The sequence below is a fragment of the Colobus angolensis genome, unplaced genomic scaffold, assembly GCF_000951035.1.
Source record: "Colobus angolensis palliatus isolate OR3802 unplaced genomic scaffold, Cang.pa_1.0 Scaffold122, whole genome shotgun sequence".
Classification (NCBI taxonomy): Eukaryota; Metazoa; Chordata; class Mammalia; order Primates; family Cercopithecidae; genus Colobus; species Colobus angolensis.
The window spans coordinates 4550300-4562596 of NW_012113364.1; the positions used below are offsets into that span (position 1 = coordinate 4550300).

At 45.6% G+C, this 12297-nt stretch overlaps 1 protein-coding gene across 1 annotated transcript in view; it reads left to right on the forward strand.

Annotated features, from left to right (window-relative positions):
* WBSCR17 (Williams-Beuren syndrome chromosome region 17) overlaps positions 1 to 12297 on the forward strand; it is a 630593-nt gene that overhangs the window by 303803 nt on the left and 314493 nt on the right. The window contains exon 4 of the mRNA XM_011932129.1: positions 11580 to 11754. Coding sequence (XP_011787519.1) covers positions 11580 to 11754 — 175 coding nt within the window. The remainder of the gene's footprint in view (positions 1 to 11579; positions 11755 to 12297) is intronic.

The following is a 12297-nucleotide window of genomic DNA, read 5'->3' on the forward strand; positions in this document are numbered from 1 at the left end:
GCCCTCAAAATGCTTTCATACATAGCAAAAGCTTCCCTCTTTAATCTCTCTCATTCTTCCTGAAGTTTCTCGCTCTTGCCTCATTTTTGCTCCAGCCCATAGTCAGCAAGTGCGTTATTTAAGTCTGCAAAGCTGAGAGATGCTCAGAGAATAAAATATGCAGTGCAGCCACCTCCTGGGTTATTTCATCCTGCAGTTTTACGTGCTTGCTTCCTCACCATGGCTATTCTTCAAGCCCAGGATTTCAGAGACAGATGGGCCCATGCCATAGTGGCAAAGCTGGGGTGGGGTATGTGTATATCTACCAGATACGTGGCTCCTGTATCCCTCAGGCTTCTTCAGAGCTTCACTGTATTGTTCAAAAGAGTTGGAAGCCCAAAAGGTTCCCTGGATGCCCAGTCTTTTGAAACCTCTTAATCAGCCCTTAGGTCTCTTCTGTGTGGAACATTGACCACAGTGAGCAGAAGGCAACCTAGAAAAAGTAGGCACCTGCCTCAAGTCCAGAGCCTGCTGCTCCCATCCTGCAGCCTGGCCAACTTTCTACTCATGGTTACAGCCCTAATCCTTTATCTTCCCTCTCTGAAACTGGTGCTGATGGCTGCAGATTCAGAAGAAAATGGGATCATCATACTGGTGCTTTGCACTCACATTTGGTCCTCATGCAACCCTGTGCAGTGGAATAAGGCTGTATACACTGATAATTAGTCTGTAATCAGAGATGTGGGTGCTTCCAAGCTACTAGAGGGAGCCAACTCTCAGGACAAGCCCAGGCCAGGCCACAGCGGCTTTGTATTAGCAGACAAACAACTTCAGATTTCACAACATCACGTTCACAGGAATCAGAGGTAGAGTGGTGATGCGTGTAGGCATGTCACTTACAAATGGTGTGACCTTGGAAAAGTTACTGGCCCTCTGTCTTAGTCCATTTGGGGACTGCTATAAGAAGTATCTTAGGCTGGGCATTGTAGCTCATGCTTGTAATTCCAGCATTTTGGGAGGCTGAGGTTGGAAGATCACTTGAAGCCAGGAGTTTGAGACCAGCCTGAGGAACATAACAAGACCCCATGTCTACTAAAATAAAATAAAAATCAGACAGGCATCGTGGTGCATGCCTGCAGTCCCAGCTACTTGGGGGGCTGAGGCAGGAGGATCATTTGAGTCTGTGGGTTGGAAGCCACAGTGAGAGCTATGATCATTCTGTTGTACTGTAGCTGGTGTGACAGAGGGAGACTATTTTGCTAAAAAAAAAAAGAAAAAGTAAAATAAAGAAATAATACCTTAACTATTATGTATCCATAAAAATCAAAAATAATGAAGTTAAAAAGAAATGCCTTAGACTTGGTAATTTATAAACAATGAAATTTATTGCTCACAATTCAGGGGCCTGGGAAGTCCAAAGTCAGTGTCTGGTGAGGGCCTACTCCTCATAGATGTCTATGTGTTTCCATGTGTAGTAAGTGGTGAACCAGCTCCCTGGGGCCCCTTTTGTAAGGACACTCAACCCATTCATGAGGGTAGAGTCCTCGTGACCTAATCACCTCCTAAACACTTGCCCTCTTAATACCACCCCATGGAGGCATTGATTGGCATTTACTGTATGAATTTTGAGGGAACACAGACATTCAGAGCATAGCACGCTCTCTATGCTTCCGTTTTCTCATCTGTGAAGTGTGGTTGATCATGTCCTTACCTCACAGAGTCTTTAAGAGGTATGAAGGAGTTGCTGTAGGCCAACAGCTTGTGGCTCTTAATAAGGACTCAGTAAGTATGAAGACAAATGTTGTGGAATGTTACAAGTTTCCAAGACAGCCCATTCACTGGTTCAATTACCAGAGGAGATCTAATTTGGCTGACTAGTGTTCTGGAGTGTTTCCTGATTAGCTGACATTTTTAGTCAGCTTGGTTAGCAATTTGGGGATATAAATATTTCATTATAGATACAGACAAGCATAGTATTTGAAATGTTTGAAAAACAGTGATTGTCAGCAGAAAAGGAACTCTGGCATTGGTGAAATCTGCCTCCCCAGTTAGTATTCTCACTGAGAAACTAACAAAGTTTACACATTGGGCCCCTCCCTTGCATGGGTGCCCTTCGAGGTCATCTGATGACCCCTTGCTGTGTGTTTACATGTCATGCATTTTTGGAAAACTTACAAAAGTAAGCTTTTAAAATGTTTCTCAAAGAGAATGCCCAAATTGTATAAACTTCAGGCCCCACAAAACCCAGGTTCATTTCTGGGGTTTGCTATCTCCATTGGACAGATAAGAAACCCCTATGCTGCATAAGCGAGATATGCAACCTAATTTCTCCCCACTCCACCATCTTTTGTTCACTTTTAAAGATAAAACTTTAAAACTTTGTCTAATAATATTTAAAAAAAAATTTTTTTTTTGAGATGGCATCTTACTCTGTCACCCAGGCTGGAGTGCCGTGGTACAATCGCCACTCACTGCAACCTCTGCCTCAAGCTGGACTCCCACCTCAGCTTCCCAAGTAGCTGATACCCAAGTGTTTTCAGTCTGTGTTTTATGTTCTGTCTAGGGTATCGAAGTTATTTCTTACATATATAAAATATTGAAATCTCTCAGGAAAAAAAAAAAAAAAAAGAGATGATGCAGAAATGTCAAGTGTCCTGACTAACGTCTATGCTAAACTCTGTGTTGAAGACCATTTTTTTCACTGTGGTCTCTGTCATAAGTCCCTAAGCACAGAGAGCTGGATGTTTCCACTGGGGTGGAGAGAAAGGCTGGCATCTGGGAGGGCCCAGGATGTGGACACCACGCAGGGGCTGGATTCTCTCCACATCCAGTCTGGAAGAGCTCAGGAACTCAAGTCCCATCAGGATGAGGAGTCTTATCTAAGTGTCTCACCAGATGCTTCCAGGCAGAGGTAGTCTTGGAAACCCATTGAACAAGCTAGGAGCAGAGATGTGCCCAGGGAGAAGGTGGCCTAGGAGGAACCCAGGGGAGGGACAGACTAAGTGACCAGACTGGGTTTTAGGGGCAAGCCTCCAGTCCACCAGTTACCCACATAGGGGTTGGAAGGACCCCATGGCCACAGAATATGAATCAGACCTTCAGCAAAGTCAAAGGTTTTAAATTCACACACTCAGGCTGGGCATGGTGGCTCGTGCCTGTAATCCCAGCACTTTGGGATGCCAAGACAGAAGCATCACTTGAGCCCAGAGTTCAAGACCAGCCTCAGCAACATGGTAAAACCCTGTCCCTTCAAGAAATAAGTAACAAAATTTGCCAGACATGGTGGTGCATCCTTGTAGTCCCAGCTACCCGGGAAGCTGAGGTAGGAGAATCACTTGAGCCCAGGAGTTGGAAGCTGCAGTGAGCTATGATCCGGCCACTGCATTCCAGCCTGAGTGACAGAATGAAACCCTCTTTCAAAACAAAACAAAACAAAATTGTACACAACATAAAATCACTTCTTCTTCTGCACTTTCAAAACTAACAGACATAAAAGACCACATATTTTACAACTCCATTTTCATGAACTATGTGTATTAGGCAAAGTTATAGGGACAGAAAGCATGTTAGTGGTCACCAGGGGTTGGGAAAGGGGAGATGGGGAGCAACTGCTCAATGGGTATGGGGTTTATGTTTGGGGTGACGAAAAAGTTATAGATAGTGGTGATAGTTGCACAACATTGTGAATGTACTTAATGCCAGTGAATTGTATATTGTAAAAAGGTCAAAACATTTTAAACATGGTAAAAACAATGAAAAAAGTGAACCAGTGCTTTTGAGGTGTTTGGGGTTTGCATGAGAATGACCTGGGGGTGCTGGCCAGTTCCACTAAGGCCCACTGAATTAGGGATACTGAGAAAGGAGCCTTGGAACCTGCATTTTCATAAGGTCCCCAGTGATTCTCACTCTGGAAATACTGGCAGGCATTTTCATTCTATTTTGTTTCTTAATTGGAATGTGCCATATGTGCTATTTTCTCGTCCCCAGCTGTCTCAACCCATGCATTCACAGTGAGCAGCATGCCCAAACCTCAGCAGCTGCTGGCAGGGAGAGGTGTTGGTGATAAACGTGGCAGTGGTGGCAATGGGGGTTGATGGTGTCAGAAGGAGTGTTGATAGAATTGTGGCATTAGTAGCAGTGGTAGCAGGAACAGGGAGTGAAAGCAGAAGGCAGGACCATTTGGGATCCTTGTCCAGAGACTGACCTGATTGTGAGATTGTCCCACACAGAGGTGGCCAGCCATCAGGATCCCAGTTTTGGAGCCAAGCTTGGTGGCTCACACCCATAATTCCAGAGCTTTGGGAGGCCAAAGTGGGGGGATTGCTTGAGGCCAGGAGTTTGAAACCAGCCTGGGTAACATAGTGAGACCTCATCTATACAAAATAAAATAAATTAGCTGGGCATGGTGGTGTGTGCTGGTAGTTCCAGGTACTCAGGAGGGTGAGGCAGGAGGATCGCTTGAGCTCGGGAGGTCGAGGCTGTAGTGAGCCATGATTGCACCACTTCACTCCAGCCTGGGCAACAAGGACAGACCTGTCTCTGTCTCTGTATATGTGTGTGTATGTGTGTATATATATATTTATTTATTTACTTATTTATATGTATTTTATATATATACTGTACGTGTATGTGTATATATATACACGCATAGATACATATATATACATACATATATATAAACATACGCACATATATACACACACACACATTTAAATTTATTTATATATATATATTTTAAAAGATTCCAGTTTTGGAAATGGCATGGCAAACCCTCACCATGTAGGCCAAGGTCACTTCCAGAGGGTTCAATCTTTTAGATGAGGCAGGAAAAGTAGGTCCTAGGCAGTGGGGAAAGTGGAGATGAACAGGGCAACACTGGGATTCTGGAATGTCAGCTCAGTTGGGGTAAGCTCTGGCCCACATTCAGGGTCTAATTCATCCCAGATTGAGTTAGGCAGAGGGGGTAAATGCTAAGCCAGAGCCACCCAATAGGCACTTAGCAGACCAGCTGATGCAGCAGCTTCCCATTTAAAGCTTGTAAGAAATATGAGTTCTTGGGCCACCTCAGACTTACCGGTGATTCCGATGCAGATTGAAGGTAGAGGAACACTCACTCATCTAAGCTTAGACAGATTCTCCTGAATCTCCATACTTCGAAGGGCAATTGAAATATTCAGTAAGTCTCATCATCAAGGCTTAATAACTGTGAGTGTTGAGAGAGGTCAGGTTGCCCACCATTGTGGATGCACAGACTTGGCCCAATCCTGGACTGGGTGGCCACTTCCCAAGCACACATAAAAAATCCCAAGCACTGAGACTTTTGCATTGGTTCTGGAAGCAGGTGGAGCTGAGTCTGTGTTAGGACCACCAGGTTCATGTGTCCACTGTGCAGTAACAGACCAATTTTGCTGAGACAGCAGGGTTTGCAACAGAGAAAGAGTTTCATGATCGTAGGGTAGCCAAGTGAGGAGACAGGAAGAGATCCTCAAATCCACCTCCCCGAGGATTTCTGGGCCTGGGGCTTTGAAGGGGATCATGGAAGGTGAGAGGCTGAAGAATCAAGGTCATTCATTGATCAGGGTAAAGGGGATGACATTATCAAGATGTGGAAACTGCATTCTTTGGTGAGGCAGCTTCTTGTGGGGTCCTTCAGACCGGCTGATGTCAGCAGTTTCATTGGTATGGAGGACATGAAAGAATATCTCAAAGGGAAAACTTAATGTTTTATAATGTTCAAGTTGTTATCAATAGAGCAGTTAAGGGGGACTGTAATCTTGTAACAGGGTCTATTGTCCTAGTCATTCTAGTATAACAGGCACCAAGAAACTATGACAAAACAGGTCAGAGACTAATGATTAATGCTGAATGTGCTGCATGCTTGGTTTATTTTAATTTCCCCCTCCCTTCTTTCCTGAATTTTTTTTCTTTTTTTTTTTGAGACAGAGTCTCACTGTATTGCCCAGGCTATAGTGCAATGGCATGATCTTGGCTCACAGCAACCTCCACCTCCCAGGTTCAAGCGATTCTCCCACCTCAGGCTCCTGAATAGCTGAGATTACAGGCGTGTGCCACCAAGCCAGGCTAATTTTTGTATTTTTAGTAGAGACGGGGTTTCACTATGTTGGCCAGGCTGGTCTTGAACTCCTGACCTCAGGTGATCCACCCACCTCGGCCTCCCAAGGTGCTGGGATTACAGGTGTGAGCCATTGTGCCTGGCCTCCTGATTAATTTTATAAAGTATATAGGGGCAATTTCAAGTCTACTAGGTCAATACTTGCTCCTGAGCAGGGCTCTGATACCAGGGATGGTGCCGATAGTTTATTCTGTCATATCACTGAAAGTGCAGGATTGAGACAGAATTCTGTAATGTTCTTTGCTTTAGTTCTTACTGTTTCATAACTTTATTTTTGTCAATTTGTGCTCCGTAAGCCTGGATGACATGTGTTTGTTTTATTGTTAAGGAGCAGGTGTGCATACCTCCCTCTCCAGTCCTTCCCAATCACAGGCAGTGTTCGCTTCTCCCCCTCAACCTCCTCAAATGCTGTTTATCAAAATCTTAAAAAACACAAGGGTTCCCAGATGGCACTTGGCCAATTTTTTATTGGATTTTATAACATTTATTTTTGTCAAAATGAGTTTCTGCGTTTATTTTTGCAGAAGGTAAACATTTATTTTTGCAGAAATGAGTTTCTGTTTTCTTCTCTGAGTGTGTTCATGAGGAAAAAGAGAAAGTAAGATGTTTTTCTTAGTGTTCTTATAACGTCCTAAAATGGTTTAATCTGTTAAGGATGATAAAGGATCTTAGGTGAGGGAGTGACTTTCTTTTTTTTTTCTTTTTTGAGAGAGTCTCTCTCTGTCGCCCAGACTGGAGTGCAGTGGCACAATCTCAGCCCACTGCAACCCCCGCCTCCCGGGTTCAAGCGATTCTTCCACCCCAGCCTCTCAAGTAGCTGGGATTACAGACATGTACCACCACGCCTGGCTAATTTTTGTATTTTTAGTAGAGATAGGGTCACACCATGTGGCTAGGCTGGCCTCGAACTCCTGAGTTCAAGTGACCTGTTTGCCTGAGCCTCCCAAAGTGCTGAGATTATAGGAATGAGCCACCGTGCCTGGCTAAGGGGGTGACTTTCTAACCAGTGTCAGGTTGGGGATTTGTGTGCTTCCATGGGGGCCTGGGGACCTGGTTTTACTTGGTTAATTTATAGACTCATTCTCTTTAAGGTGAATTTGGGCTCTTGTACCCCATCTCAACTTGAGTTTCTCTCCATTTTCAAATCTCAACACCCTAATGCTCCTAGGCGGTCTCAAATGTGTTCCACCAGAGCCAGGCTTTCTGGAAGTCCTTCTTGAGATGTCCTCATCCAGTTCTCTCTGTGTTGACCCTGTCCCTGCAGGAGACAGCTGAATCTGGAGGGATTTCTTTTTTTCTCGCTGGTACCGTCGGGGGCCTCCTGTTTGTCTAGATCAACGGGCCATTCTCAGCTCTCATTTTCTCTAATGCATTTGACTTTCCTGACCCCGGAGGTTGAGTAGCCTTTTGAGGACAGAGACTCTGTCCTTCTCACCCACAGAGACTCCTTTAAATATTTATAAAATGAATGCACGTATCTTTCTTCCAGAAACGCTGCCAAACACTTTACAGGATAATGCTTCGGAACTGGCGTCATAGGAGCATTATCCTGTAAAGTGTTGGACTCAGTTTCAACACTTCCAGATGATGCTCTTGGGCTCTCAGGTTTGAGAACTGCAGTTCCTCCTTGGAGGCCCATCTGTACTGCCTTGAGCATAGCTTCTCCAGCCCTTCTTCCTTCTACATTCTCTATCCAGCCCTCTACAAAATAAAAGAAATTAGCTGGGCATAGTGGTGCATGCCCCTAGTTCCAGCTGCTCAGGAGGCTGAGGCAGGAGGATTGCTTGAGCCGGGGAGGTGGAGGCTGCAGTGAGCCATGATTGCTCACTAGCCCTTCTTCCTGTCTCCTAAATACATGTGTTTCACAAAGTGTGGTTCTAAGTCTTCTTCCCTGCATTTCCTGGAACTGTCACCCTCTCATGGCCATCAGAATCTCGCGCCCAGGCTTGAGTGCAGTGGTGTAATCTCAGTTCACTGTAACTTCCGCCCCACCAGGTTCATGTGATTCTCCTGCCTCAGCCCCCACTGACTGGCTGAGATTACAGGTGCCTGCCACCATGCCCAGCTAGTTTTTGTTTTTAATAGAGATGGGGTTTCTCCATGTTAGGACGCCATCTCTCATCACACAGTCCCTGACACCTCTGCCCTGTTTTCTCCCCTCCAGACCTTTGTCGTGGTTCAGATGCCTACCCCAGAATGTCCTCTGGCCCCCTCAACCTGTCCTCAGAGAAACTCATCAACTTGTTTTTCCTCTTCTCTTCTTTTTCTCTTTTTAAATCAATTGTATCTGGCTGAGTGTGGTGGCTCACGCCTGTAATCCTAGCACTTTAGGAGGCCGAGGTAGGGGGATCACTTGAGCCCAGGAGTTCGAGACCAGCAGGGACAACGTAGCAAAACACTGTCTCCACTAAAAATACAAAAATTAGCTGAGTATGGTGGCAGGCGCCTGTAGTCCCAGCTACTCGGGAGGCTGGGGCAGGAGAATTATTTGAACCCAGGAAGTGGAAGTTGCCGTGAGCTGAGGGCACGCCACTGTACTCCCGCCTGGGTGGCTGAGCGAGATTCCATCTGAAACATAAAATAAAATAAAAATAAAATAAATCGATGGCATCTTCCCAGTTTCCTAGACTGAAACGTTGGTGCTCATGAAACTGTCATCTAAGTAGATACAATTTTTCACTTAGGTGTTTTTTGGTGTGCTTATGTATTCTAGAATAGTGAGAGCTCATGTCCAAATCTTCTGCATAACTTAACAACTTTTTCCATGAACGCTCCCAGCCAAAACAATTTCTCTCTCTCTATGACTCCTCACAGCACTCTTCCTCCATGGCCATTTTTTTTTGTGGGGATGGGAGGACCATTAGCTTCATTTACCTTATAATATTGAACATTATAATTTATTTTTATTTTTATTTTTTTTAGGCGGAGTTTTGCTTTTGTTGCCCAGGCTGGAGTGCAGTGGTGTGATCTCGCCTCACTGCAACTTCCGCCTCCCAGGTTCAACCGATTCTCCTGCCTCAGCCTCCTGAGTAGCTGGGATTACAGGCACCCGCCACCACACCTGGCTATTTTTTTTTTTAGAAGAGACGGGGTTTCACCATGTTGGCCAGGCTGGTCTCGAATTCCTGATCTCAGGTGATGCACCTGCCTCGGCCTCCCAAAGTACTCCTTCCTATAATCTTTAAACATATCTCATCTCCTTAACTCGATTGTAAGCATCTCGAGGGAGCACTTGTGTCTGAATTGTCTTTGAGCACAGGCCAGAGCACAACTCAGTATCTGATAAAGTCCAGAATCACACTGCAGGGTCTGGAAAGAGAAGCCTGCTCAGTGTCACTTGTTCTTAAACCCTGATCATTGGATGGTGGCATCTTCCTCGATGTTTCCACACACTGTTGTTTGGAACAGTGTATCCCCGTACCTTGTAAGAGTGAGAATGGTGTCTACTGCTATACAGTAGGCCCTAGACTTTATAGATGATTTTGGCAGCTGGGCGCAGTGGCTCATGCCTGTAATCCCAGCACTTTGGGAGGCTGAGGTGGGTGGATCACCTGAGGCCAGGTGTTCGAGACCAGCCTGACCAACATGGTGAAACCCCATCTCTACTAAAAATACAAAATTAGCCACGCGTGGTGATGCATGCCTGTAGTCCCAGGTACTTAGGAGGCTGAGGCAGGAGAATCACTTGAACCCGGGAGGTAGAGGTTGCAGTGAGCTGAGATGGCGCCACTGCGTTCCAGCCTGGGCAACAAGAGAGAAACTCCATCTCAAAAAATAAAAATAAATAAAAATAAAAATGATATTGGCTAGTTAGAAAGACAAGCTGTTGTTCTCTCTAAATTTCTGGAATTTACGCAATTAATCAACATTAATAAGTACGATAAACCACTTATTATTAGATTTACCATTTATTGAATGCATATTGAGTGCTTTCTATATAGCTTTTCCTTTAGTCTTAGCAGCCATAAGGCTAGTACCGAATGTTTAGGCTTTATCCTTTTACTCCTTTAATACCTCCCAAAACTCTTTAGATATGAGAAGGCCAGTGGTAATGACCCACACTTTCTTTTGCCAACCTTACCGATCCCTACCCATATATCTCCCCCAAAGTCTCGCAGCTGCTTAACAGATGAGGAACTCATTTGATACCCAGATGTGGTGAGTGATGTAGCAGGAGTTGACATCCTGTTCCTGGGAAGAGCCACGACCAGGTCACAGGTCACGTGGCAGCTAAGAGCTAACAGTGCCTGCGGAACTCCTGGCATGGTGCCCAGCGCTCAGCACTCAGAATGTTCTCCCTGAACTTACGGAGATTCCTGCAGTCACAAGCCAATCCTGGTCACCAGGTGGGATTCGCCTTGTAGCATTCCATGATCTATGGCCTTTGGTGACATGTCCCTGAGTACCCCAGCACCCATGCAGGACCGGTACCTGGAGTGCAGGTATCTAAGAATCCTCTCCCTGTTAGCCCCTCGTTTTCCTCCCTATACCTGGTGATTTTTATGCACATAAAGTATCACTGTTTTGTTGTTGTTTTTTTTTTAAGATGTCTTTATTTTTATTCTTAAAATTAAAGACCAGGTCTTGCTCTGTTGCCCAGGATGGAGTGCAGTGGTGTAACTATAGCTCACTGCAGCCTCCAATTCCTGGGCTCAAGTGATCCTCCTGCTTTGCCCTCCCGAGTAGCCGGGAGTACAGGTGCACAACACCACACTCGGCTGAGTATCAGTCTTTATGTCTATAGAGTTAGATTCAGTTGAATTGTGTTTCAGCTCTCCCGTTACCCCAAATGTGACCTCGGAACAGGTTAGCCTCTCTAAGATTATGTCTTCATTTGCAAAATAGAATTAATGTAGTTAATTAATGGAACTAATCTAGCAACCTCCTAGGGTTTCTGCAAGGATTAAATTAGCGCATAGAAATGCACTTTCCCAGCTGCTTGTTGCAGAAGGGAGGGCATTCGATCCCTGGTAGCTTTAGTTCTGCCTCCAAGGTAGCACTTCTACTACTGAGCAGAGACTTATTTTGCATCCCAAGGCACGTACTGTAAGAGCAAGTCTGTGTGCAGATGGAAAAGCCCGTATAGAAATTGATAAACCGGATGGACCCATGGGGTAGCAGGAGGACAAGGACAAGGATTCTGGTCAAGTTTGGAGGGAGGGCCACGAAGAAAAAGAATCTTGAAGGACGTCTGCCGGCTCGTAGCAGCCAGGATATAAAAGCCAGGCCTGGTTCCCATCCGGCTGTACGGATTGCAAACTGTCAGAAGATAGCTGACCTGGGTGAATGCATCAGAGATGTCGTCTGACTCCTAGACTGATGAGATTTTCTTTTCTGCCAGAATTACTAACATGCGATTTTTTATGAGATCTTTGAACTCGCTGAAGATCTGTGGGCATTGCAGTGGGTTAGATGCAAATTTGCAGTGACATGTTTATAGACCTTCTTGCATTTTTGTTATTTGCAGAGGAGCTGAAGGTCCCCCTGGAGGAGTATGTCCACAAACGCTACCCCGGGCTGGTGAAGGTGGTGAGAAATCAGAAGAGGGAAGGCCTGATCCGCGCTCGCATTGAGGGCTGGAAGGTGGCCACCGGGCAGGTCACTGGCTTCTTTGATGCCCACGTGGAATTCACCGCTGGCTGGTAGGTCATGAGCTGAAACTCAGGGGTGCTCAAGACCTGCACTGTGGTTGAGAGGGGCTGGAATCTGGGAGGTGGGACATTTCACCTGTTAGCTGTAGGGGCACTTCCAGAGAAAGACTCGTTGAAGAAGAAAGTGAGATCATTGTCTGGGATAAAACTGGGGAGCAGGGAGAAATTTACCTACCGTCTGTTCAGTTCATCGTCATTGGCATCATCATCATCATCAAAATCCCCAGTGAAAATAGTGTATGAGGCTGGGCACGGTGGCTCACACCTGTAATCCCGACACTTTAGGAGCCCAAGGTGGGTGGATCATTTGAGGTCAGGAGTTTGAGACCAGCCTGGGCAACATGGTGAGACCCTGTCTCTACTAAAAATACAAACATTAACCGGGCATGGTGGAGCACGCCTGTAGTCCCGGCTACTCAGGAGGTTGAGGCAGGAGAATTGCTTGAACTTGGGATGCCAAGGTTGCAGTGAGTCTAGATCACATCACTGCACTCCAGCCTGGGTGACAGAGAGAGACTCCATCTCAAAAAAGAA